Source organism: Crotalus tigris, unplaced genomic scaffold (assembly GCF_016545835.1).
Source record: "Crotalus tigris isolate CLP2741 ecotype Arizona unplaced genomic scaffold, ASM1654583v1 scf7180000021260.452406, whole genome shotgun sequence".
Lineage (NCBI taxonomy): Eukaryota > Metazoa > Chordata > Lepidosauria > Squamata > Viperidae > Crotalus > Crotalus tigris.
In genome coordinates, this window is record NW_024098422.1 from 218,141 (window position 1) to 243,439 (window position 25,299).

Genomic DNA, 25,299 nt, shown 5'->3' on the forward strand with positions numbered 1-25,299 from the left:
GGTAAGTACAAAATCCACAATGTTACATGTAAAACAATTTGCCCATACTCATTCCAAATCATAACATCTAATCCAACATTGGCAGCTCTCCAATAAAGACAAATCTCTCCTGTCATTTATCCCATAATCGCTTAATCGGAATTCCATAGAAGAAGGAACTGACACTGATCCACCATCCTAACAATATCCAATTGTTGCATGGCAGAGGTATGCAAAATGTTTTGTCACAGAACCAGCCTGTGAAAAAGTTTTCAAGGATGGACTTCTTCCAGAATACTTAGAAAGCCAGGTTTCGAAGTCAACATGTTGCTTTGAATGGGAATGCTTCATAATGTCTTCTTAAAGACATGCAGATAGAATATTTGTATACACTAAAGTCTAAAGTTTACTAATGTCAGTGGCAACACATCACAATTCTATAGTTCCTAAGAACAAGACAGCCAAGGCCTGTACAGTTCAATGCTTCTCAGATACATAAGATGTTTTTAAATTGTGCTACTGGTTAATAATATGCATGATGCTAGATGCTCTATTTTGAATACCCGGGTTGATGTAAAACAACATCTCAAATCTTTTGGGACAAATGCAAAACAATTCAGGGCTGCTGCATCTTTAATCACTGTACTTTGTTGAATTAGACCAAAGGTCTATCTAAACCAGCTGACATTATATTACCAAGCAAACTGATTTGAGAGATTAAGCCTGGCATCTAGGCATAAGCAGATAATATAATAAATTGCCCAAAACTAGAAATGCTTCCAGATGATCAATGGCATGATAAAAAAATTATTTTACTTCTAAGAAAACATTATTCTTCATCCATAAGTCTACCCTGGGGTGATAAAAAATTAACACAATCATAATAATACTGACAATATGGTGAAGTTGTTGAAAGGCCATTGTGAGGAACCTATGATCCTCTAAAACAGGGGTCCCCAACCCCCAGTCCGTGGACCAGTACTGGACCATGTAATGCCAGCAACTGGTCCACACAAACAAGCAAAGCCCCATCTGTGAGATGCAGGCAGGACACAAAACCACGCCCCCTCCGGTCCGCGGAAAAATCTTTCTCCATGGAACCGGTCCCTGGTGATCAAAAGGTTGGGGACCTCTGCTCTAAAGTAGCTAAATTATAACTGTAGCCTGCATGATTAATGATGAAAAATACTAGTTTAGCAACTCTTAGCAACTATTGCTCATGGGACTCTCCTAGGTGGTCCTAGGACAGGGGTAGGCAACCTTGCCTTTTTTATGCCTCAGGAATTCTGGGAGTTGAAGTCCACAAGTCATAAAAGAGCCAAGGTTGCCTACCCCTGCCCTAGGACCACCTAGGAGAGTCCCATTAGCAATAGTTCTATAGCTACTAACTATCAACAAAGGGAGATTGGGATGTTTTGCCTCCAAATCTGAGCACAGGATACATTTCCACAAATTGTAATGCCTGCTTTTGTCATTGTGCATATACAGTATATTATCTTCAGAATGAGCCAGTCACACACTGAATTGTAGAAGAACAGCTGAGTAGAATCCTATCATCCTAAAATGTTTTAGAATAAAAGCAGGGTAGAAATCACCAGTTTAAGAGAAAGCTTAAAGAAAGGAAATGGTTAAAGAGGGCCAAATTTAAAAGGTAAAGCTGTAAGAAATTTTACACATTAATGTTGGATCTTTCTTTTTACTGTAAAGAGAAAGCCATTCCACTTGGCAAATGATACCCATGAGACAACCCACCATTGAAAGAGGTTGGTGTTGCTATCAAGTGGAAACCTACAAACTGTGTTAGGGAGGCTAGGGCTATCTTTAAAATCATAGGCTTAAAGGGGTCATGTAGCTGAGGACATTTCTTCGTTTGTTTACTGGACTTATATGGCTCTACAGTAGGTGGCTCATAACAATCCATCGAAAGATAGATCAGTGTTTCTCAACCTTGGCTGCTTTAAGCTCTGAGGACTTCAACTCCCAGAATTCCCCAACTAGCATGGCTGGCTGAGGAATTCTGGGAACTGAAGTCTACATAGCTTAAAGCAGCCATGTTGATAAATACTGACATAGATAAAAACAAAAGTGCTCTCCCTCCCACCAGCCCAGATCCTCCTAGCTCAGGGGTATCAAATTGGTGGACCTTAGGCCAGATGCATCATGCGCAGGCCACACCCACCTCTGTAAAGGCAAAAAAAACATTATGATACATCACAATATATCACGTGACATGATCGAGCTTGACATTCGTGTCTTAGCTCAACCCTCACCCCAGCCCAGTTTTGGGGAAGAGGCAGGTTGTCATGGCTAAAAGAGTAGTGATCTCTGTGGGACGCTGCTCCAGAGGGCTAGGGGTGGACTTTGAGAAGGCATGCTCCAAGGCTCTATCAGATGGCAGTCTTTAGAGGAGGGGATCTGGAACACACACACCCTAACCTATTGGGATAGACGGATAGCTTCAGGGAGAGGAGGTCCTGCAGATAACTTGGTTCTCTCAAGATCCAATCCAAGCAAAGGAATGGTTCAAATACAAATGCTCACTAAACCATCCAAAGAGCTAAGCATGCACTTTGGAATTTAGAATAGCCAAGCTAGATCAATTATTTCCAGAATGAAATATTGGGGTTGTGGGAAGCAGGCAGTGTAAACAGATACTCAGCCTCAGGTTGTTTTGAATTAACTTAATAGTTATGACCTTTCCACTGATGCAGAAGGCAGGACATTCCTCAGGTAATAATAACATTTCAGAGGTTAAGGTTAATCATATGTTAATATTTTCTGAGAAGGAAATATTAGTCTGAAGCCAAAAAAAAACAATAAAATCTCAGGCCACCTCAAAAATTAATGTATTATCACACAAGCTTTCACAAACTACACAAGTCATCTCATCATAACATCTGATTAAATAGAAAGTGTTTTATAAAAGCCTATATGTCATAACACATCTACTACTCTTTAGTATGCTACAGAACGTTGAGTCACATTGTGCACCAGTTGTGCCCTTACCTGGATCCCCAGGCCCTGCTCATGGTCACACATGCCTTAGTCATCTCTCTGCTGGATTACTGCAATGCACTCTATCCTTGAAAAGTATTCAGAAGCTGCAACTGTTATGGAATGCCTGCATATTCCTAGGAGTTCCTAGGGCTGCACATATAACCCCATTACTGCACTAGCTGCATTGGTTCCCAGTTCGCTTCTTGGTCCATTTCAAGGTATTGGTCACTACTTTAAAGCCCTACCTGGTTATCTAAGGAGCCATCTCCCCCTGATAGGGCAGGCTCACCCTACTCATGACAGTGGAAGAGGCCTGCTACGGATACCATTTGCTAAGGAATTAAAGCAGGCAGGATCAAAGGTGGTGCTAGCTGCTGGAGGTGGCTGATGGGTTAAGAAGATCTCATCCACATCCCATCAGTCTCTTGGGTCTTGTGTCGGAACCTTGACAGAAGATCCAAGGGACGGATGGGATGGGGATGAGGGCCTCAGGCCAATCGGGAAAGCCAAGTTTTGATACCCCATTTGGAAAGCCAAAACAGAGGGGGCAGTATTCGGACTTAGTTTAATGTCATGGTTCCGACAGACAAGAGACGAATAAAGCAGAACTCCAAGACTTGAAAATTCCTCAAAGAACATGTTTATTAGTTACAAAGTATTGGCATGGACAAAAGTGAAACCAACTCTGAATACACAAGTAACAATTGCCCAATTACAAAGTTTAATGTCCCACCCACAAAACTATGCAAGCAACTATGTTTCCCAATTATTCTCATTGGCAGGCTTTTTTATGCAATGCCCAGTCCCTAGTCTCAGGAGCAGCAGATGATCTTGGTTCCCACAGGACAAAAAATTATTTTGACCAATGAAGCATCTTGGCAACCCGCCCTCCATTCTATGTGGCAACCTAGAATGAGAAGAAAAAATGGCTGCAGCCATGCTTATTGTAGAGTTGACATTTTGTAGGCATGGTTTTAGCGCAGTTTTTAATAATAGTTTAATGTTGGTTTGTTTTAATCTTTTAACTGTTTTTTACTTGTTTCTATCATTTGAAAGCCACCTAAAGTCACCTTGCAGGGGAGATTAGTGACATAGAAATTGAATGAATGAATGAATGAATGAATGAATGAATGAATGAATGAGGAGATGTTTTGCCAAGTACCAGAGCAGCAATCAGGTGGCCAGACTACTGGTTCTTTTGGATTCAGAGTCAATAAGCATACCGCTGAACAAGGAGACTTCAAGCTCTATTGTTAAATCATAGCAGAGAAATTCAACACAAACACAAAAAAGCATCACATACTAGGCAAGATACTCTGCCTTCAGCTGAGCCTTTGCAGAGATTCAAAGCTTAATGGGCAGTTTCAGGGCTTTTATTAAAACCTGGCACAAGACTTCATTGTCCTACTTTTGTGGTCATAAGACTGCAAGACCTGATCTTGACTACCTACCACTAGTACATAATCCTGGGATAGGTTCTGAAGACTTTACAGATAAGCCAATGCTAACCTAAACAATCTACATGTGAAGATTCCCCCCCTCCTTCCCTTATTCATCAAGAACAGTGAAAACAAGCAGGTTAAACATAGCTCAGCGTGAACTCTAAACTTCTAGAATTTTCATAATAAAAAGGAGAAATCAGAATATGTCACTAAACTCTTTGAAATACAGTGGTCTTCTGCATTGGCACTATAGGAGAGAGACTTAAAATAGGATTTTCACTGTTGCTGTTAAATATAATTGTTTTTCAGGAATGGAGTACACACATTTCTTCAGGCCAATCCTATGTATGTTTAATTAGAAATAAACTCTATCTCTACATTTATTCCCAAATGTCTCTATAGGATTATAACTTTAATTTGTCTGTTCTGCCCATCACAGCACCAGTGTGCTACTAGAAGCAGAGATTGGCAACCTGGTCCCCAATAGACATTTAATCTCCAGCAGCCCGATTTCGTAGCCAATAGCAACAAATTGTGGGAAATGTAGTACAAAACATCTGGAGAGTACTAGTAACCTATTCTTGATATAGGTTTAGGAATATCTCTTAGCATGTCCATTGTTTCACATGCAGGTAGTCTTTGTTTAGTGATCACCTTTTAGCAACCACTGAGTTACAAGGATGATAAAAAAATAATTTTACAACCAATCCTTGCTATTTATGACCTTCACAATCTTTCCTTTCAAAGGAAAGCTGAAATAAGATCATGAGCACAGTTGTGGTTTCACTTAATGTCCACTTCGCTTAATGACCAAGCTGACAGTCCCAAATGTGGCCGCTAAATGAAGACTAATAAAGGAGAATATTTGTAGTTCAGGGTTGAAATGAGGGGTCCTTGGTGCTCTCTGAGCTGGGTTATTTTCTTGCAGACATTTCATTGCCCAAACTAGGTAACATCATCAATGCTAGTGCTAGCACTCATGATGTCACCTAGTTTGGATAATGAAACATCTGCAAGAAAACAACCCAGCTCAGAGAGCACCAAGAACCCCTAAATTGGGACTACCTGCATAGCAAATCCAGAAATGCATCACCAGAGAAATTCTTGCACATTCGCTTCATTAGCACTTTACCAGAAGAATGCTGACTTCATTGCTTCTGTTCCCAGAATCATCATGACATTGGGTCTTCCTGTTGATCGATGGCACGTGGCTGTTTCCTTCAGCAAGTTCCTACAGGGAAGCAATTGCTCACAACTCCACAGACAATTATATGGATTATAGAACCTCAGAGTTCCATCTAGTTAAAGCCTAAACAGGCTGCATAAACTGAGACTATAAATATCTCTCCTGCACTCACAAAGGTTGTGAATTGATCACAATTGCAGTATTAAAAAAGGAAGTGTATGCCTTTTTCTATTTTTAAGAACCATGGCTGCAGCAGGTGTTTGGCCCTTAGTTTACATGAATTGCATATTTGACATGTTTGCGTTTTTTTTAATAGTTGACTTCTTTTTTTTTTAATTTTTATTAAGTAAACATTTAAAAACAGATAGATTCCAGACCAGAATTGTTTTTACTGGGAATGATAGATGGGAAGTTTAACAAAGGAGAGACATATCTAGTGTTGCATATCATAACAGCAGCAAGGTTGGTGTATGCCCAGAACTGGAAAAATGGAAATTCCCTGGTGGAGAGTGAACTAATTAAAAAAAAATTATATGTGCAGAGATGAATAGATTATCCTTAGAAATTAAAGACAAGGATGAAACAGAGTATTATGAAGTTTGGGATAAGATGTACTATTGGTTAGACTCGAGGAGAAAAAGTCAGAACAGAGAAAGCTCATTTAGAAGAGAGAAAGTGTAGATTTCCAACCTCAAAGTGAGCGTAAGATAGAGATCAGAATATGAAATAAGTTATGTTATAAATAGATGTAAATATATATGTAAGTCATGTGCCCCAAAGAGCCGTTGCCGAAGGAAGAAAGATCAGCGGTCGTATACAGAGTGCATTGCAAAGACTGCCAATGTAATTATACAGGGGAGACAGCCAAACGAATAAAAACGAGGATACATGAACATAAATTGGCTGTCAGAAGGCAGGAGCAGTACTCTCAAATATGGACGCACATGATCAATACCGGACATTCTTTTGATTTCAAGGAGGCAGAAGCCATTGCCCAGGACGCCTCCAAAGGAGGACGCTTATTAAAGGAGGCCTGGCTCTCCAACACAGACTCCATCAACCGATGTATAGAACTGCCCCCGGCGTACCAGGCACTTAGAGTGCAAGAAGAGCATGCCAAGAGACGGATGCCGATTGTCAGAGGCGAAACCAGGACTGGTGGGGGGGGGGGTATTCACTACATGACTGGACATAGGGAGGATCCCATAGACACATCACAGGTGGGGACAGATGAGGGAACATTAGGGTCACAGATAGGTAAGGGTAGTAAAGGAAGAGGAGGCGGATATGATGGAGAGTTGCAAGGAGAAGGGGACCAGGGAAGACTCTTGGGAACATCGGAATTGATCGTACGGCCCAGAACACGGGGGAGGGGCATGCCCAACCACAGGGGACTGATCAAAAGAGAGGGGGAGAGAGAAAAGAACAGAAAAGATGAGGCACGCTTCACGGGTGGAGAGGGGATATTTGAGAAGGGAGTAAGAATGGAGGAGAATAGTCAGGAACAGCAGGTAGAGCTGCAGATTAGAGGGGGGGAGGAAACAGGAGAGAGTGGAGTTGATGGAAAAGGGCAGGCAAGAATAACAGGCAGGACAGCAGTTTTGGGGGGGGGAGTTTGGGAAGGAGAGTCCAATAGGAACGCAGGTCGGTAAATGGGAACAGTATGTAGGACAGCAGGTAAGGGAAGGAAGAATGCTGGAAGAAACAGCAAACAGAGCAGTGGATTGGAGAGGGGGGGAGGAAACAGGAGAGGAGGGGACTGACAGGAAAGGAGAAGGGCAGATAAGAATAGAAGGCAGGATGGCAGATTGGGGGGAAGGAAAGCTTAAGAAGGAGGGTTTAACAGGAATGGATGTTGGTATGTGGGAACAGCATGTAGGATGGCAGGTTAGAGGAGGAGGAATGCTAGAAAAAAGAGGATGTACAGAAATGGATGAACAACAGGTAAGTCAGCAGATGATGGGGAGGATATTGGAGAGGGGAAGATGGACAGTGGGGGAGGAGGGTAAACAGGAACAGCAGGTAGAGCAGTGGATCAGGAAGGAAAAGATATTGAGGAAGAGAACATCAATAAGGATGGTTGATGAAAGGCAGGAGCAACATGTTAATCAACAGGTGGGAGGGTTGAAGGAAGGGGGGGGAAGGATGACAGGAATGGACAACAAAGGGTGTATGAATCGGCAGGCTGGGAGAGGAGGAGGGTTGGAGGAAGGAGTCGTAATAGGAACTGGCAATGGTATGCAAAAACGGGAGGCAGATCAGCAGCCCAGGAACGTGCTACTGATAACAGCACAGGGAGGGGGAGACAGCACAAGGATGACAAAGCAAGAAAATACCAGGTTAGAGTGCAAAAAAGAGAGGGCAGAACAGTTGAGGCAGTCACGAGCAATCAGGAAGAGTGGCCCTGTCACGAGGGCAATGAGTAGGCAATTGGATCAGCAAGGGGATAAAAAGAACTTCCCACCCCCTAAGCCCCACTCTGAGGACGCTGGCAGAGGACCAGCGAAAGCTAAGTTGTTTTAATTTTTGTATATAACTGTTTTTATTGTTTTAAATGTGGTTTTAACAATAAATAACTGGAGTATACTCTTCCCGGAGATCGAAGATTGCATCATTGAACAAATATGCCCGGGATTCGTATTTTTATAACTATTAAGGACATATGTAAATATATAAATATGTAAATAGTACAAAATGCAATATGTAAATGGTATAAAAGATCAATGACTAGGAAGATATATGGTATAGTATGTATGGTAAAATCAAAGCCAGAAAAGTTACACTGTGTTTAATAGTTGACTTCTATTATTTGTCTATGTATATATCTTTTGAGTGCTTTTAGAGGCCAGGAGTTGATCTTTTTACTGTATACTCTAGCCAGTCTCTGTTAGGATTAGAGATGCTTTAATATTGGAAAAATAAATTAATAAATAAAATGGACCCACTTTTTTTTTAAAGCCAAGATAGCTAGAGTCAATGTTTCTTTCATCTGCTTAATGCCAACATCACAGTCTGTTATGATGTTATTGTATTTTACAGCATATTATTTGTTGTTGTTGTTTTTATCCTGCCTTTATCATTTTTATAAATGACTCAAGATGGAGAACTTACCTAATACGACTTCCTCGTCTGTCCTATTTTCCCAACAACAACAATCTTGTGAGGTGGGTTGGGTTGAAACAGAGCAATTGGTCCAAAGTCACCCAGCTGGCTTTCATGGTTAAGGTGGGGCTATAACTCAGGGTCCCACAGTTTTGTACCTGGTGCCTTAAGCACTAGATCACGGGTCAGGAACCCACAGCTCCGGAGCTGCATGTGGCTCTTTGAGACTTCTCCTGTGGCTCCCAACCTCCTCCACCATTTGCAGAGAGAGAGACAGAGACAGAGAGAGGCACTTGCGCTTCCCCCCCCCTCTCTCTCTTGGGCAGGAGAGAGCCAGCCCAATAAGAATGTGTGTCAGCTTGTCAGAGAACAGCGTGAAGCAGAAGATCGGAGAGAGGGAGAGAGAGAGGGGAGAGAGAGAGAGAGAAGGAGGGAGACAAAGAGAGGGAGAGAGAGGGAGGGAGGGAGGAAGGAAGGGAGAGAGAGAGAGAGAGAGAGAGAGAGAGACTACTCATGCACAGTAGCCTCTATTTCTTTTTAATTAAACTCTTCAATCAAGCTTCCCCCTCTCGAGCACACACACACACGCACAAGTTTTGCGGCTCCCAGTGTTTTCTTTTCTCTGGGAAACTGGTCCAAGTGGCTCTTTGAGTGTTTTAAGGTTGCCGACCCCTGCACTAGACCAGGAGTAGGCAACCCAAAACACTCAAAGAGCCACTTAGACCCATTTCCCACCAAAAACAAAACACTGGGAGCCGCAAAACCCTTTTGATATCTAAAATGAAGATAACACTGTATATATCCTTTTTTACCTTTATTATAGGTGTGTGTGTGTGTGTGTGTGTGTGTGTGTGTGTGTAAAAAAAAGATATATGCAGTGTTATCTTCATTTTAGATGTCAAAAGGGTCTCTCTCTCTCTGTCTCTCTCTCTCCCTCCCTCTCTATCTGCCCTTGGTCCCCCACTCTTTCTTTCTCTCTCTTTCCTCTCTCTCTCTCTCTCTCCCTCCCTCTCTTTCTCTCTCTCTCTTTCTCTCCCCCCCTTTCCTATCTGCTGCTCACCTGGCAAGCTTCAAGCTGTTGTCCAACAAGCTCAGGGGTAGGCAACCTGGTCTCTTTCATGACTCATGGACTTCAACTCATGGACTTCAGCTGGGCTAGCTAGTTCTCTCCTGCTCTTCCTGCTTCCTGCAGAGACGCAGCAAAGGGAGGAGCTCCGCCCAGTAAGCTTTTCAACTCCTCGGAGAATACTGTGAGTGCCCTCTCTTTTACTCATACACACGCACACACACGCACACACACACACAAAAAAAACACAAACACACACACAGACACACAGAGAGAGAGAGAGAGAGAGAGAAAAGCAGGGAAGCGCAATTGCCTCTCTCTGTTTCTGTCTCTCTCTGCAAAGGCAGAGGAGGCTGGGAGCCACCGGGGAAGGCTCAAAGAGCCGCATGCGGCTCCGGAGCCGCAGGTTGCCGACCGGTGCACTAGACCAACTGATTCTCAGTTTAACATTATACATTGCTTGGAAAACCTTAACAGGTAGAAAAATGATCTCCACCTTTGTACATGTCATCATCTTGTTGATGGCATCTTAATAACAGGTGTGAAACCTTTTTGGAGGAGTTTTATTTGAAGGAGCAATTCTTTAAAATATTTGGTTCTTATTATAGAAAAATGTATCTCTCGTCAAAGAATACATAACAATTGCAAATAGTAACCAGTACATGAATTAAAGTGCCCATTTGGTACAGACTAGGAGAAATGCAGGATAGCTCACCTGAAGGTGCAACATTATCTTCTGGCACTAGATGAAAATGTTCAGTTTCCCGCAAGTACAGGTAGTCCTCATCTTATGGCCATGATTGAGCCTACATTTTATGTTGCTAAGCAAGACAGTTGTTAAGTGATTTTTGCTCCATTTTACAGGTTTTCTTGCCAGTTAATAAGTGAATCACTACAGCTGTTAAGTTAGTAACACGGTTACTAACTTAACCGTGGCTTTCCCGTTGACTTTGCTTGTCAGAAAGTCACAAAAGGGACACTGCAACTGTCGTAAATATGAGTCAGTTGCCAAGCGTCTGAATTTTGATCACATGACTGTGGGGATACTGCAACGATCGTGTGAAAAACAGTTGTATAAGTCACTTTTTTCAATGCTGTTGTAACTTTGAACAGTCACTAAACAAACTGTTATAAGTTGAGTACTGCCTCTATATCTGACAATAAGAGTCAGTTTAGTAAGTTTTGTAATGGTAACAGGCACATTTTACATTGACGTGCTTTTCTTCATAACTGCTATTTATTATTGTATTTTGTTGTTCATTTTAGTTGATGAATTATTCAGAAAACAAGAAAATAAACAAATGTCCATGTTCCCACAAAGGATACAGTGGGAACATTTGGGATGACTTTGACTATGAAAGAAAGAATTTTTCAAAGCATTCTCATCCAGATTTTGTTAGTCATATACAGTTTACATCCTGAGAAATATCCAAAAATCAATTCTTGGCTTTTAAGAGTTGGCATTTATTATTGGTTGAGCTGATTTAATACTTAATTTACCCAGCAGAAAACAAGGCAATCTTGTTTTGCCACTAGATGGTGATCTTTGCACAGTCTTTGATTTATAAAAGCCAGGGAAACAGAGGAGAGTGCACATTCTTGTTAGCAAAGGTGAAAACAAATGAAAGGAAGGAAGGAAGGAAGGAAGGAAGGAAGGAAGGAAGGAAGGAAGGAAGGAAGGAAGGAAGGAAGGAAGGAAGGAAGGAAGGAAGGAAGGAAGTCATAGCACCTTTCAGTACAGTATCAGAAGAGACCTCTGACTTGTTCTGAGGGGACTTCATCAGGCTGTTTTATCCCCTGGGAAATGGGAAAAACTAATGCTGAACTACATTCAACATTTCACACATATCTTTAAAGCAGGGCTTTTCAACCAGTGGTACGGGTACTACCTGTGGTACATTGGCACCTGGCAGGTGGTACGCGACCATCCTACAAAAGTGGTAGTGGGGGAGGGGAATGAGCTGAACCAGTGGCAGCACCGCACAAGCCTGAGTGAGAGATGGCTGGAGCTGCAGGGCTGTCAGGGCTCAGCAGAAGTGCCAGGATCAGCGCTAGGCTCCAGCCGGAGCTGGGCACTGATCCTGGTGCTTCTGCTGAGCCCAGAAGAAGCGCCGATCAGCTGGAATGTTTCAGCATCTCCAGGGTCTTGTGATTTACATTCAGATGCTTGGCAACTGATTCATATTTATGATGGTCACAGTGCCCCACGGTCATGTAAAATGACCAAAACCTGCTGCAACCACCCAGCAGATGGGGGGAATAAAAACCAACCATCCCCCATCCCCGCTGCCAATCCTCAACAGAAATGCTCACAATGAAAACCTCGGGCAGGAAGAAGAGCGCCAACAGGTGGGCAGGCAGGTGTCTTGCTCAGCTGTGGCTTGGGGGCACTTTTTTCAGTGCCATTGTAACTTTGAACAGTCACTAAGTGAACTGTTGTAAGTCAAGGACTACCTGTACTTTATCACTTTTTTCCTTTTTTTTTTTTGGTCATCAAGTTTTTGACACCTTGCTAGGCGATGGGTGGTACTCAGATATTGTCATATCCTAAAAGTGGTACAATGGGTGAAAAGGTTGAAAAGCCCTGCTTTAAAGCTCAACAGGATGTTCTGTATAAGAAGCAAAACACACATGCAAAGCAAATTACAATGTAATTTCATGAGCACAAAAAGATACAATAAAGAAATCTAGAAAAGATGCATAAATTTTGGGAATGTAAAAGCAAAAACACACTTCATTTGCTAAAATATGCACAGTAGGATACAGACCTACAAAATTGTTTGCTATAAGAACTCAATATTAAAATGCACAAAGGTGTTTGTGCAGCTTTGAGAGTATGGTAACTGAGGGCAATCTAATACTGAAATTTATGTAAATAACTTATAGTTAGGAAATGAGAATACGAGCAAGGCCCACACTGTCATATCCCTAAATCTAAGAATATGATGAATCTAGTTAAGTGTGTCCAAAATGAATCCCTATCTATAATCCATTGCAAGTTGTGAAGTATGTGAATTTAAATGTCCTTTCAAAAGCGCTGACTGCATTTTGAGCAGAAAGTTGGCTATTCCATCATCTTACAGAGCAATAAACCTGCACACAATAAACAAGAAGCAACCATCTGCGGTACTTGTGGACAGTCTCATTTCTCCTTTGGAAGAACAAAAATGGTTTCAGCCTTCCTGTGGAGTTGATTTCCCAGTCTGATGTACCTAGTGGAGCTAATATAAATGACTTGTGCAACCTTTTAATGCATTGCCAGGAGCTAAAAGGGAAAGCTCTTGTCTTTATATTCTGCTGAAGGGTTCCAAAAGTACCTGATTAATTATTTGGGAACCAGAATGCTGGAAGAATAAGAATTGGGTTTGTCTAGTCTAGTGAAAAAATGATTAGGGGCAGTGCTTTTTTTGTAAAAAAAGAGAAAAAAAAAGGTGCCGGAACTCACACACGTTATACAACCCGCCTTGCCTACCCTACAAGGTTCCATCCAAAAAAGGTGAAGAAACTTCCTAATGGTGAGAACAATTAACCAGTGGAACTGCTTGCCTTCAGAAGTTGTGGGTGCTTCATCACTGGAGGCTTTTAAGAGACTGGACAGCCATTTGTCTGAGATGGTATAGGGCAGTGATGGCGAACCTTTTAGAGACTGAGTGCCCAAACTGCAACCCAAAACCCACTTATGCATCGTCGAGTGCCAGGTGGGTGTGGCCCATTGGCTGGGTGTGGCCAACTGGGTGGGTGTGGCCCATTGGGCGGGCATGGCTGGGTGGGACTAAAAAGTTCAATCAATCAATTCCAACTTTGCAAGATATTTTTTTTCCCTGCAAGAAGTTGAAATTGACTGATTGAACCTTTTTTTTTTTTTTTTTTTTGCACATGGCGGTGGAGGCCTAAAGTGAAAAGGTTTTATAAAACCCAGCTGAAGGCCTAGGACTGGGGTGACGGTGCACATGCCCACAGAGAGGGCTCTGAGTGCCGCTTCTGGCACCCATGCCATAGGTTCACCACCACTGTTTTAGCATATGTTAGACTGGAACCTCAGAAAAGGGTATACAGTATAAATTCACATTTGGATATCAATCTTCCTAGCTAGTCAGGAAACTTTGCTGAATGTCACTCATCTTGGTTTCTTACCATTAAAGATTTCCTCAGAAACGGACATATTAAAGAAAAATATGAAAAATGTATTTTGCAGATTTACTTTAAACACCTGCCAATGCAGTAGTAGACAATTGCGTGTGTGTGTGTGGGGGGGTGTAATTAATTACCTTGAGCCAGTTTAAAATTGGAGGTTGGACTACAAACCCTCCAAGGTCTCTTCCAGCCCTACGATTCTATAGAAACTGTTGTGTTCTTGGTTCGCATGCGAATGATGAAAACACATGGTGACAAGTAACAAACATTTTATTCTCTTTCTCCAACTCTAAGCAAAGGAACAAAAGGCACACAGGCCTTTTATAGGGCCAGAGACCCAGACAGTGTTAACCAATAGGAATTTAGCTTGTTCACGCCTTGTGCATGCGCACAAGGCTGGCACTGCTCTGTCTGGTCCCGGGCAGCTTTTGGAATGACCGGGATCAATTGCAACATTTCTGGGCCTGCTGAATTTCCTCATCAGGCCCAGGACACAACACCCCTCCCCCCTAGATAGAACACACACACATCCAATTCTTTTTACAATCATAATAATAAAACTATTATTAATCACATAATAATATTAATCACACACAGGCAACATTCTTATAAAATAATAAGGTTCTCTAAACAACCCACCCTTTAATGTGGACTTCCTGTGTCTATCTTCTACCTCACATAGGTCCAACTCCTAACCTAGACTGGTAAGGTTTCCTTGTGCTGACAGGAACCTCACATATTCACCTAAGTGCTTAGGAGGGGCCTTAGCCCTTTGTGACCTATACAAGGTCAGGGAGGGTGCCTGGCCTGTCAGCTCACCTGCCCAGCTAGGCAGACCAGGACTTGTACTTAAGGGTGCCTGGCCTACCGGACCGTCTGGTGGGCTCGCTAGACCAGGACTTTTATGCACAGATTTTGCAGGTGATCCCTGGTGAGGCCTGCTGGCAAAGTTGCCAGGGCTCTTCCCAGGCTCCGTTACAGCAGCTGAAATTCCTCAACCCTCTGAAGTGGCTGAGGATTCCCCAACTACCCTGGATGGCTCCAGGGAACTTAGTCCCTGAAGCCCGCGACCAGTCTCGGATGTGACCTGCGTTGCAGGAGTGCCCCAATTGTCCCCCGTGGCCAAGGTGCCAGAATCAGGAGCTGCCTCTATGGCAAACCTCTCCTCAGGAGAATTCCTGTCTGGAGCTCTTACAGATATGCATGATTCCCTGTTTGGCACAATAGCTGAACCGTGAGGATGCCCTTGCACCTCACCTGGGAAATTCCTAGAGACCTGCGGTACTTCCCAGAAACAGTGAGGCTGGCTCTCAAAATGTTGACCTGAAGTGTGATGTAGTTCCTAGGCCCCCTTCCCCCAAGAGCGGAGGCAGGGACGGAATCTACAGAGAACCACCGTCAGTGCAGTTGATCGATGTGGCGCCGCAGGACACGGCCCTCTTCCAAGGTCACTTCATATGATAGAGGTCCAGAAATCTTACAGATGACAGCAGGAACTCAGAGATGTCCAGGACCATAGTTCCTAGCCCAGATCAGATCGCCCACCTGAAGTCTTCAAGGAGCCCGTGGCTGTGACACTTGAGAAGACACCCGGTCGGGTGCAGTCTGTCTAACTTTGTGATGAGGCGGAGGCCCCAGCGGAGTTCTGCTGGGCTCTTCCCAGTGTCAATGCAAGGTGTGGTGTGGTGTGCAAGAAGAAAATCTGCTAACCTGTGATGCCAGGTTAAGGATAAGGTGCTGTTGCAATGCTTTATTCAGTGTGCACACTAGGCCAGGCACCCTTAAGTACAAGTCCTGGTCTGCCTAGCTGGGCAGGTAAGCTGACAGGCCAGGCTTGGGGCCTGCTGAATAGCTTCTAATTTAGATTCAGCAGGGTGAATGCCTTGAGCATCTATCCTGAATCCTAAGAAGTCAGTGGAAGTGACTCCTATCTTGCATTTATCCTGCTTTAATTTAAGCCTGCTTTTCGAAAATGAAGCAAGACAGCCCTTAGTCTTTCTGCTAAATTTTGAGATGACTCCCCAGCAATGAGGACATCATCAAAGTAGGGACAGACCTCAGGAATACCTCAAAGTGTGTTCTCCATGACACTTTGGAATATGCCAGGGGCTACATTTACCCCAAATTGCAGTCTTTTGACCTTGGAGGCCCCCGTGTGAGTTACAATAGTCTGGGCCTCCAAGGTCAAAAGACTGTTGATAGGCCTGTGCCAGGTCAAGTTTCACAAAAACTTGAGGGAGGCCAGAATGTGGCTTACAACAGGCACTGGATAACTGTGCTGTTGCAATGCTTTATTCAGTGTGCACTTATAGTATGCACATATACAGATTTCCCCATTAGCTTTTAGAGGCGTTACTATGGGGGTTTCCCATGGACTAGAATCCACGGGTTCTAAAATGCCCTGCTGGAGCAATTTGTCCAGCTCAGCATCTATCTTACCCTTGAGGGCAAAAGGTACCCTCCTAGGCTTGACCCGAATGGGCGTGATGGTTGGGTCTAACCATAGCGCAATGGGAGGCCCCTTGTAGGATCCTAGCTCTGAACGAAACACATCTGCAAACTCCTTGCAAACCTCTGCAAGTCCCAGCGTTTGCAAGTTGAGCAGCCCAGTTACTTGGATTCCCAGGGCCTTGAACCAATCGAGTCCAATAAGACTCGTACGTTCACCCCCAACGACCACCACATCCAGGAAACCTTCAAAATCCTTATGTTGTACCTTGAGTGTGACTTCCCCCTTCACACAAACCTTAGAATTTTGAAAATCAGTGAGTGTTAGGTTTGATGGCCTGAGTTTAACTCGAAAGCCACTACTGCTGCAAATTCTTTTGAAGGTGTTAATTGAAATAATTGAAAGAGCAGACCCTGTGTCCAACTCCATCCATAAGGGAACTCCTTGCAACCTCACGTTAATGTGAAGTTTCTTTTTAAAGGGCTTGTGTGTCCCTGTCTTTAGAATACTCCTGCACGATGCGCAGAAGCCCACCCTATTTTGGCTGGGGACCCTGGTATCTTTCAGACGCAATTCTTCACGAGGTTGGACCTTCTGGCAACCCAAACAGACAGAGGCAATGTGGCCTTGCCTGCCACATGCCCTGAAAATGGGGGAGCGGAACCTGCAGTCAGCTCGCTTGTGGCATCCTCTGCATCCAAAGGACTGAAGAGATGCTGGGGCCTTGTCTGGATGCCCCTTTTGTCAGACCCAGCGTGATACTTACCTTCCAAAGTCCAGAATGTTCCAGTTAACCCTGTGTTCCAGCCGAGTCCGGTAGCTTCGTGAGCTACATCGCCAACAACGGCGGCCGAATGGGTCACATGGACATCCTATGTTGCCAGCACATAACCGGACGGAGGCTACATAGAAATGGAATATGGAGAAGCCGACTGCTGTTAAAACTGTTATGGCTTATGTTGCTGGAACCGTGACTCTGTGAATGATGGGAACTGAGACGCTGGGTCTGACAACACTTGGATACCGGGAGGGGGTATTATAGGAAGAGGTTGAGTGGGACATTAGGGATGAGAATGGCGTGAACGGAACGCATGGACTCAATGCAAGGTTTGAACATAAGTACTAGCTGGATCGGGTGTAGGTAGGGTGGAGGACTATCACGAGGCAGGTATGGGGAGGGGGACAGGTAAGGTTTGGAGTATAGTACGACACGCTCTGCAGCGGGCAGCTCAGACATCAAAGTATCAGGCAGATAAAGGTCGCAGAATGCCATTTCAATTACGGGTAGGCGACTTGGTATATTTGTCAACCAAGTATATTAAGTTGCAGGTGCCATGCAGAAAATTAGCATCAAAATACATCGGACCATTTCATATACTCCAGATCCTCAATCCTGTGACAGTGAAGCTCCACTTACCGAAACTACTTGGTAAGATATGCCCGGTTTTTCATGTAAGTTTGTTGAAACCCATGGGAGGACCGTCCCTTGAGACACCCCCAGGACCTGTTACGCCAGGACGATATGAAATACAGGACATAATTGATTCGCGAGTAGGGGGGGTAGACTCTATTATCTGATATTGTGGAAGGGATACCCTCTGTCCGAAGCCTCTTGGGTAGAAAAACACAATATATCCGCCCCTGATCTAATCCGTCGGTATCACAGAGCACTACCACACAAACCAGGGGGTGACTAGAAAGGTTATTGTATGTGAACATTGGCATGATTAATCAATTTCCCATTTCTCACCTTCAGGGGACCCTGTGGTGAGGGGGGCCGAATGTCAGACCCAGCGTGATACTTACCTTTCAAAGTCCAGAATGTTCCAGTTAACCCTGTGTTCCAGCCGAGTCCGGTAGCTTCGTGAGCTACATCGCCAACAGCGGCGGCTGAACGGGTCACATGGACATCCTATGTTGCCAGCACATAACCGGACGGAGGCTACATAGAAATGGGATATGGAGAAGCCGACTGCTGTTAAAACTGTTATGGCTTATGTTGCTGGAACCGTGACTCTGTGAATGATGGGAACTGAGACGCTGGGTCTGACAACACTTGGATACCGGGAGGGGGTATTATAGGAAGAGGTTGAGTGGGACATTAGGGATGAGAATGGCGTGAACGGAACGCATGGACTCAATGCAAGGTTTGAACATAAGTACTAGCTGGATCGGGGCGTAGGTAGGGTGGAGGACTATCACGAGGCAGGTATGGGGAGGGGGACAGGTGGATTCCAGATGACCAATTAACCGTCAATTGGGGTGTGTACTCTGGGTGTGGTGGAGGAATGTATTTAGGGCAATGAATGGAGCTTCGTTCCAGTGCTAACTTAGTTTCAACATAGTGAATAAAGCTTGTTGAATACTGCAACGTTCCTGTTTCCTGGCTTTCGCGAAGCGTGGTTAGGACGTTCTGTTACCTTTGGCCTCCTCTCAGCTGGCTGGTGAAGTCTGTCCACCTCCTCTCAAGGATCCGCTTCTGATTCTTCTCGAGCGTCCTCTTGACGGATGGTAGCTGTGGCTGGAGGGTTTCTGGCAAGCCGCAAAGCCTTCACAGCCCCGCCTGCTGCTTCCTCAGCTGCCACCTCTCGTAACGCATCTTGAAAGGAGACATCTTTTGCAAAAATCTTCTGTTGTAAGTCTCTGCTTCTTAAGCCACATACGAAGCGATCTCGCAGCCTCTCTTCCAGATCCTTGAATTCACAAGGTTTGGCCACTTGTCTTAAGGCAGCAGTAAAGTCCGCAACAGATTCACCTGGTCTCTGGTCTCTCTGCTCGAACGCGTGCCTCCAAGCAATGATGGATAACTTCAGCTAGAAGTGTTCCTTCAACATCTTTTTCAAGTCAGCATATGTTACCAACTCCAGAGGTGCAGTGGCCACCAGATTTTCTGCTATGTCAAAAGCTTCTTGTCCACAGGAATACAAAAGAGTTGCTGCCTTCAGGCCGTCTTCTCTTATCTGATTTACTCTAAAGTAGTTCTCCACCCGTGCTATGTAGAAATTCCATCTCTCTGGGTGGGAGACATTAAAATAAGTCAAGCGGCCAATCTTCGACATCGTAACATTTACGACCTTCACCAATTGCCTCTTCTGCAAGCTGATGTTTGGGAAAGGGTCCTTTAGCTGAGCTCACCCCCAGCAACGCTGTACTGGCAGGCTGAGATGCTGATGCAGACGCAGTCTTCCCCCTCGTCAGGCTTCCTGGATGAGCCCTTAAATCTTTTTCTTAAGTTTGCAGAAGATCCCACCTTCATCACCAGTGTTGTGTTCTTGGTTTGTGTGCGAATGATGAAGACACATGGTGACAAGTAACAAACATTTTATTCTCTTTCTCCAACTCCAAGCAAAGGAACAAAAGGCATAGGGCCAGAGACCCAGACAGTATTAACCAATAAAAATTTAGCCTGGCGCCGCTCTGTCTGGTCCTGGGTAGCTTTTGGAATGCCCGGGACTAGATGCAACATTTCTGGGCCTGCTGAGTTTCTTCATCAGACCCAGGACACAACAGAAACAATCTGCATTTTAAATCAAATTCAAATGTTGTAAATTTCAATATCCATGGGTATTTTTTTTCAACAACTGACCGAAAGAGTCACTGTCGCTTTAAGGAAGAACTGGAACAGATCCCAATTGGGAGAACTATATTTAAAGCAAAACATTGAGGGAGTCAAGCTGCTTTGCTGTAGGGAGGGCTTCTCTTCTTACTCCGGCAACGATGCTGCTTCTCATCTTCCAACAATGCATAAAATTCCTCACCCTGCCCATCCATGTGCTTGCCTATTTTGGATTATGGGACCCTATTTGTAAAAAAATATTCCCATTTTTCATGCTGGCATCGAGCAAAATCTACAATATAAGAATGCATAAGAAAAAGGAGACGCTGTTCAAAAACCTGCGGGACTTCGCTGACGACTCGGGAAAGCTCCACCTGCTGGAGATCGGTGTGGGCTCCGGCACCAATTTTCAGTTTTATCCACCCAACTCACAGATTACCTGCATGGACTACAATCCCAACTTTAGAAACTTCCTCCTGAAGAGCATGGCTCAGAATACGCACCTGCAGTTCAAAAATTTTGTGGTCGGCTCCACCGAGAACATCTCTTCGGTACCAGATGGCTCTGTGGACGTGGTGGTTAGCACGCTGGTGCTTTGCTCTGTCAAGAACACCCAGGCTGTCCTGAAGGAGGTTCTGCGAGTGCTCAGACCGGTAAGTCGAAGGGCAAGGAGGGAAATTCAGTCTGGTCTTTCCAGACCATCGAATAATGAGCACTAGGCTGTGCATGCTTTGAAAATGATGGGGAGTAGGAGATTTAGATCCCCCAAAACAGCACCTCTCTGCTACGCTTTACGCTGATACCCTGGCTTAACGTAAATGGGATTCCTTCTTAAAGCAACTGCACCTTTCCCGCCTGCCTGTGTTTCTGGATCATTTTCAACTTTAATGAATATATGCACAACTTTAATGTTAGTAAATGGCAGCAAGCCTCTTGCCTGAGAGAGGAGCCTGCTTGGTACTTCAGTGAGAGATCTCCAGAAAAAAATAGGTTGAAGCTAAACTAGAAAGTTAAAACAACTTCTTTGAGCAATGACAAGCCACTTTTGAATTGTTTCCAAAAATACCCCCCCCCCAATGGGGAAGTCTGCATGAAATCACCAGGGATCAAGTTTGATTTGGAGGAAACTTGAGTAGGAACCTAAATAGATCAAGCTAACATTGTAGCAGGAGGACAAAGAGGCTTACATGAGGAAAACATAGGAAAAAGAGCATTATGTTGTTACAGCATAGGTATGTCTGCTGGGGCACAACACTACGTTGGGAGGTTTTTGGCTAATCTTTCATTCTGCGGAAGCCTCTGTATCTTAAGTAAATAAACTAAAGGTTGCTCTTCACCTTTAAATAAAAGTTTAAAATGCTGCCCAAAATCAGCCATTTCCCTGCAGAATTTCAAAGCTATGTTCGTGTAGTGATAAGAAGCACAAAGAGAGTCTGGGAATAGCATGCAGTCCAGTGGCTTTTGGATACTATATACGGTATATATATATATTGATATTGTATGCAATTTGAGAAATGATCTACGTGTTTGCTGTACAGAGAAAATTAGCAGCCATTTCCATGGGTGGAATAGTTACTCTGTGCTGTCCTCTGTAATCAAATAATAATCGCCAGTAAAGCCAATGTAATCTTCCAAATAGGAAATGTAGGGTTGTTCCTAGCACCCTGGAACATGACTAAAATTTAGATGTTATTCTTCATTTGTCCAACTAGCTAGTTTGTCTCCAAAGAAACATAGTGTTTATTAAACTTTATAGTTGTGTTTATAGCTATGTTCATCTAGCTTTTGTTTTTTACATTTTATTGAATTATAAATACAAAATATAAAGCAAATAGTAGGACACAATGGGGAGAGAAAGGGGAAAGGGAAGGGAGGAAAAAGTAATTGACTTCCGACTTCCTCTATTGCAGTAGAATAAAGCATTAATATCAAACCTCGATTTTTTTTACTTTTTCATAATAGTATAAACTATCCATTTCTGTAACAACAAATCTAATCAGTAAGGTTTGGTGCTCCAAACCTCAGATTGAATTTGGCTTCTCTTATGAAACTACTCAGACAAGCTTGTACTTCCACAGACTATTTAGATTTTGATGTATCTTCCTTTCTTTGTTATCCACTTGGCCTTGAGTAAATTACAGTTCTAATCTAGCAACTGTACACACAGTTGAAACCTGAAAGAGGACTGCTTGTTCCATATACAAACGGTTCCTGCCTGAGAGAGTGAAAAACTTTTGAAACTACTTGCAGCCAGAGGCTGCTGAAGGGGTGTTTGTCTCTGTGTTGTCACTTGCTCTGGGACTTGCCACAAACGTGAGAGCATTTGGGGAACAATTGGAGCAATAAAGGGGCAGTTGGAACTGTCAGCTGACTATGTTGCCTCTGTGCTGTGCCCTGGATCCTCACAATTATCCTTCTACCATTTCTGCTTGTCAAGATACGAGACTTATTTTATTCTCCCCATCATTCCTTTGAAATTTTGGTGACTGCATCTTAAAAGGATATTATAAAATGAGGAAGAAGCAATGAAGGGCAAATAAAATGAATCACTCCCTTAAAAAGAGAAGCTCCAACATTTGATACTTTTTAGTATAGAAGAAAAGAAAAACAGTTCAGCAATTAAACTTGTGAATCTGTATAAGTAGTTATTAGAAAGGGATTTATTTTTTCTCATAATAATGGTATATAGAGTGAATGCAGCCTCACTGGATATTTGTGATGAAGTAGCCCTTTTATAGTGGAAAGAGTTGAGATAACAAGTGAGTTAGGAGACTGTTATCCAAATATAAGTTGTTACTGTACATACATTACAGCTTGTTTGTCCTTTAATAGGACTTGTTTGACTTTCGGGTCAGGTGTATCTCTTTATTCATTTAGCAATAGATAAATCAGCTTCCTTCATCGTATCTTGATGTATTGAGTTCTAGTCCCGTCTTGGCCATGAAAGCCACCTGGGTGACTTTGGGCCAGTCATTCTCCTCGGCCAATTCACCTCACACAATTGTTGTTGTGGAGAACATAGGAGGAAAGTGTGCTGGATGTGCTCTCCACCTTGAGTTATTTGTAAATATAATAAAGCAAGGATATAAATAAAAGAATAAATTATTAAAATTTTGAGTTTGATATGCGGAAATATATTGAACTGGTTGTTTTGTCTCTTTACTTAATTACTGCTTCGGATCCCCAGGAAGTTATATAACAACAATTTTGATTACAGTGTGATTTTTTTTATGTAATATCAAAGTGTTCTGCTTCAAATTCTTTCTTTTTTGTATTATTTTACTTTCTCCAGGGTGGTGTATACTGTTTCATGGAACATGTAGCAGCTGACAGATCAACCTGGACCTACTTCTGGCAACAAGTCTGTAACTCTACCTGGAAATATGTGGGAGATGGGTGCTCCTTGTTAAGAGAGCCCTGGAAAGATTTGGAGAACGCGGGATTTTCTAAACTGAACTTGCAACACATCATAGCCCCAATGTTCATACATTTGATTTGGCCCCATATTTATGGATACGGTGTGAAGTAATTGTTCAATCTGGAGAAAAGCGTCTTTCAGATTTCTGAGTTTAAGGAATTAACACTCACAATGCATATACTGCTATAAGAAAAGGGTTTCCTCTATTCTATATGATTCAGAATGGAGAAAGGTTCCTAAAAGTTCAGGCTGCACTAAGCCTAAATGGTACCTTGGATCAGGTTTGGAGGGAGGGCAAATAATAAAGATAAAAATTAATATAAAAGAAAAAATCAATCCAAAGACTATTGGGGGGGGGAAGCCCACACCATATTGCTGTGGCATCACTCAGTCCACCATATCAGCTGCCCAGGAAGGAAAGCAAGAGGAGTCTGTTTTCGGATATTACTTACAACCTGTGTGGAGTTCTCTAATAACAAAGTGGTAATGGACAAAGCTCTCACTCAGGGGTGTCAAACTCGCCGCGTCACGTGACATGCAACAACTTTTTCCCCCTTGCCGGAGCTGGGGTAGGCACAGCTTCCATGTGACACATCCGGCCCGTGGGCTGGCAGTTTGATACCTCTGCTCTAACTTAAGCAGAAGTGGAGCAGAGACTCTTGCTTAAATAGTACTTCAGACAGAAGCTTTGATGGCCTTTAGGCAGTGGTGGGATTCAGCCAGTTCAGCAGAACAGGTAGCTAATTGTTTGTTGCCCAGGCCAAGAATGGACTTCCGGAAGTGGCATCCACACAGTGAAGAGGTTGTTCACGTATTTGAATCCCACCACTGGGTAGAAGGTTACACTAACATCATTCCTGAAGATCTCTCTTACCTTTCTCAGCTTCTTACTGCCTGTACTTGTAGAGTAGATAAAACTGCATATATTGACATGGAATTAGACTGAAAGCTAAGGCTTAGCATTTAGAAACTGATAATGTTGTATCAAAGCTTGCTAACTGCTGAATTATGTATTATTTCTTAGTTTTACTTATCATACTTTTCATTTTCAATAAAAAAGGGTTTGGGGTTTTTTTTCCCCTCTGGTGAACCTTGTCTCATGACTTTTTCTGAGTATGGGCAAATGCAAATATTGGATCCCCTGGTTCTGGGGTATATTGTGAATTGTGTAACTGATCCATGGAAAAGCCTAGCCATAAATAATCATTTTAAGTGGGGACTGAGAAGAGATGTGTTGTTAAACTTTAACCTGATATTTACATGTTTGTAGAAACATTTTTGGAAAATAATTTGGCTCATTTGTTCAGCTCCACCCCATCGCATTTCTATCTGTCATTTACAAAAGGTCCCAGATCAGCAGGGACTCACTTTGTGGCCAATTAACGAAAAGTAGTAGTGCAGCACAGAGAATCTTCCCTGTTGATGGCCCCTGGGAGATTCCAGAATTCCAAAATCACAGATTTATATGCCCTCAGCCTAGTGCTTTTTTTATTTTTTAAATTAATTACAGTCAAAGACTTATACAGAAAAAAACAAACTGCTTAGAAATAAAAGGATGGACATAAAACACAAGGTAAAAGAATGAACAGAATATTACAGATAGCCCTTGACTTAGGGTCCGTAACTTAGCAACCCTTCAAAATTATGACTGACCTGAATAATAATAATAATAATAATAATAATAATAATAATCCCCCAGTGAGGCACTACCTTGACGTGGTTGTGGGGCTTGTGTACTCTGAGGAAGATGAGAGCTATGCCAGAGGTTCAACCGTACTGGACACGTCTCATCAGAGGAGTCAGACAAAGAGTGTCTCTCCCATAAAAAATATGGTGAGACGTAAATTACAAAATGCCATACCAGCTTGGATGTTGCCTGGATTAACAAGGTCCATGCTAGATATTGGAGTTTCTGGATATCTGGTGAAAAATGGGTTACAGGACTCAGGACTGTTGGCTGAGCAATCAGG

At 43.1% G+C, this 25,299-nt stretch overlaps 1 protein-coding gene across 1 annotated transcript; it reads left to right on the forward strand.

Moving 5' to 3' along the window:
* The first annotated feature begins 19,339 nt into the window (after positions 1–19,339).
* On the forward strand, positions 19,340–24,419 carry LOC120320251 (methyltransferase-like protein 7A). The gene is made up of 2 exons (XM_039369825.1): positions 19,340–20,564; positions 23,204–24,419. Exons 1-2 carry the CDS (start codon positions 20,073–20,075, stop codon positions 23,438–23,440), a joined length of 729 nt encoding a protein of 242 aa, XP_039225759.1. The 5' UTR covers positions 19,340–20,072; the 3' UTR covers positions 23,441–24,419.
* Positions 24,420–25,299: the final 880 nt, after the last annotated feature.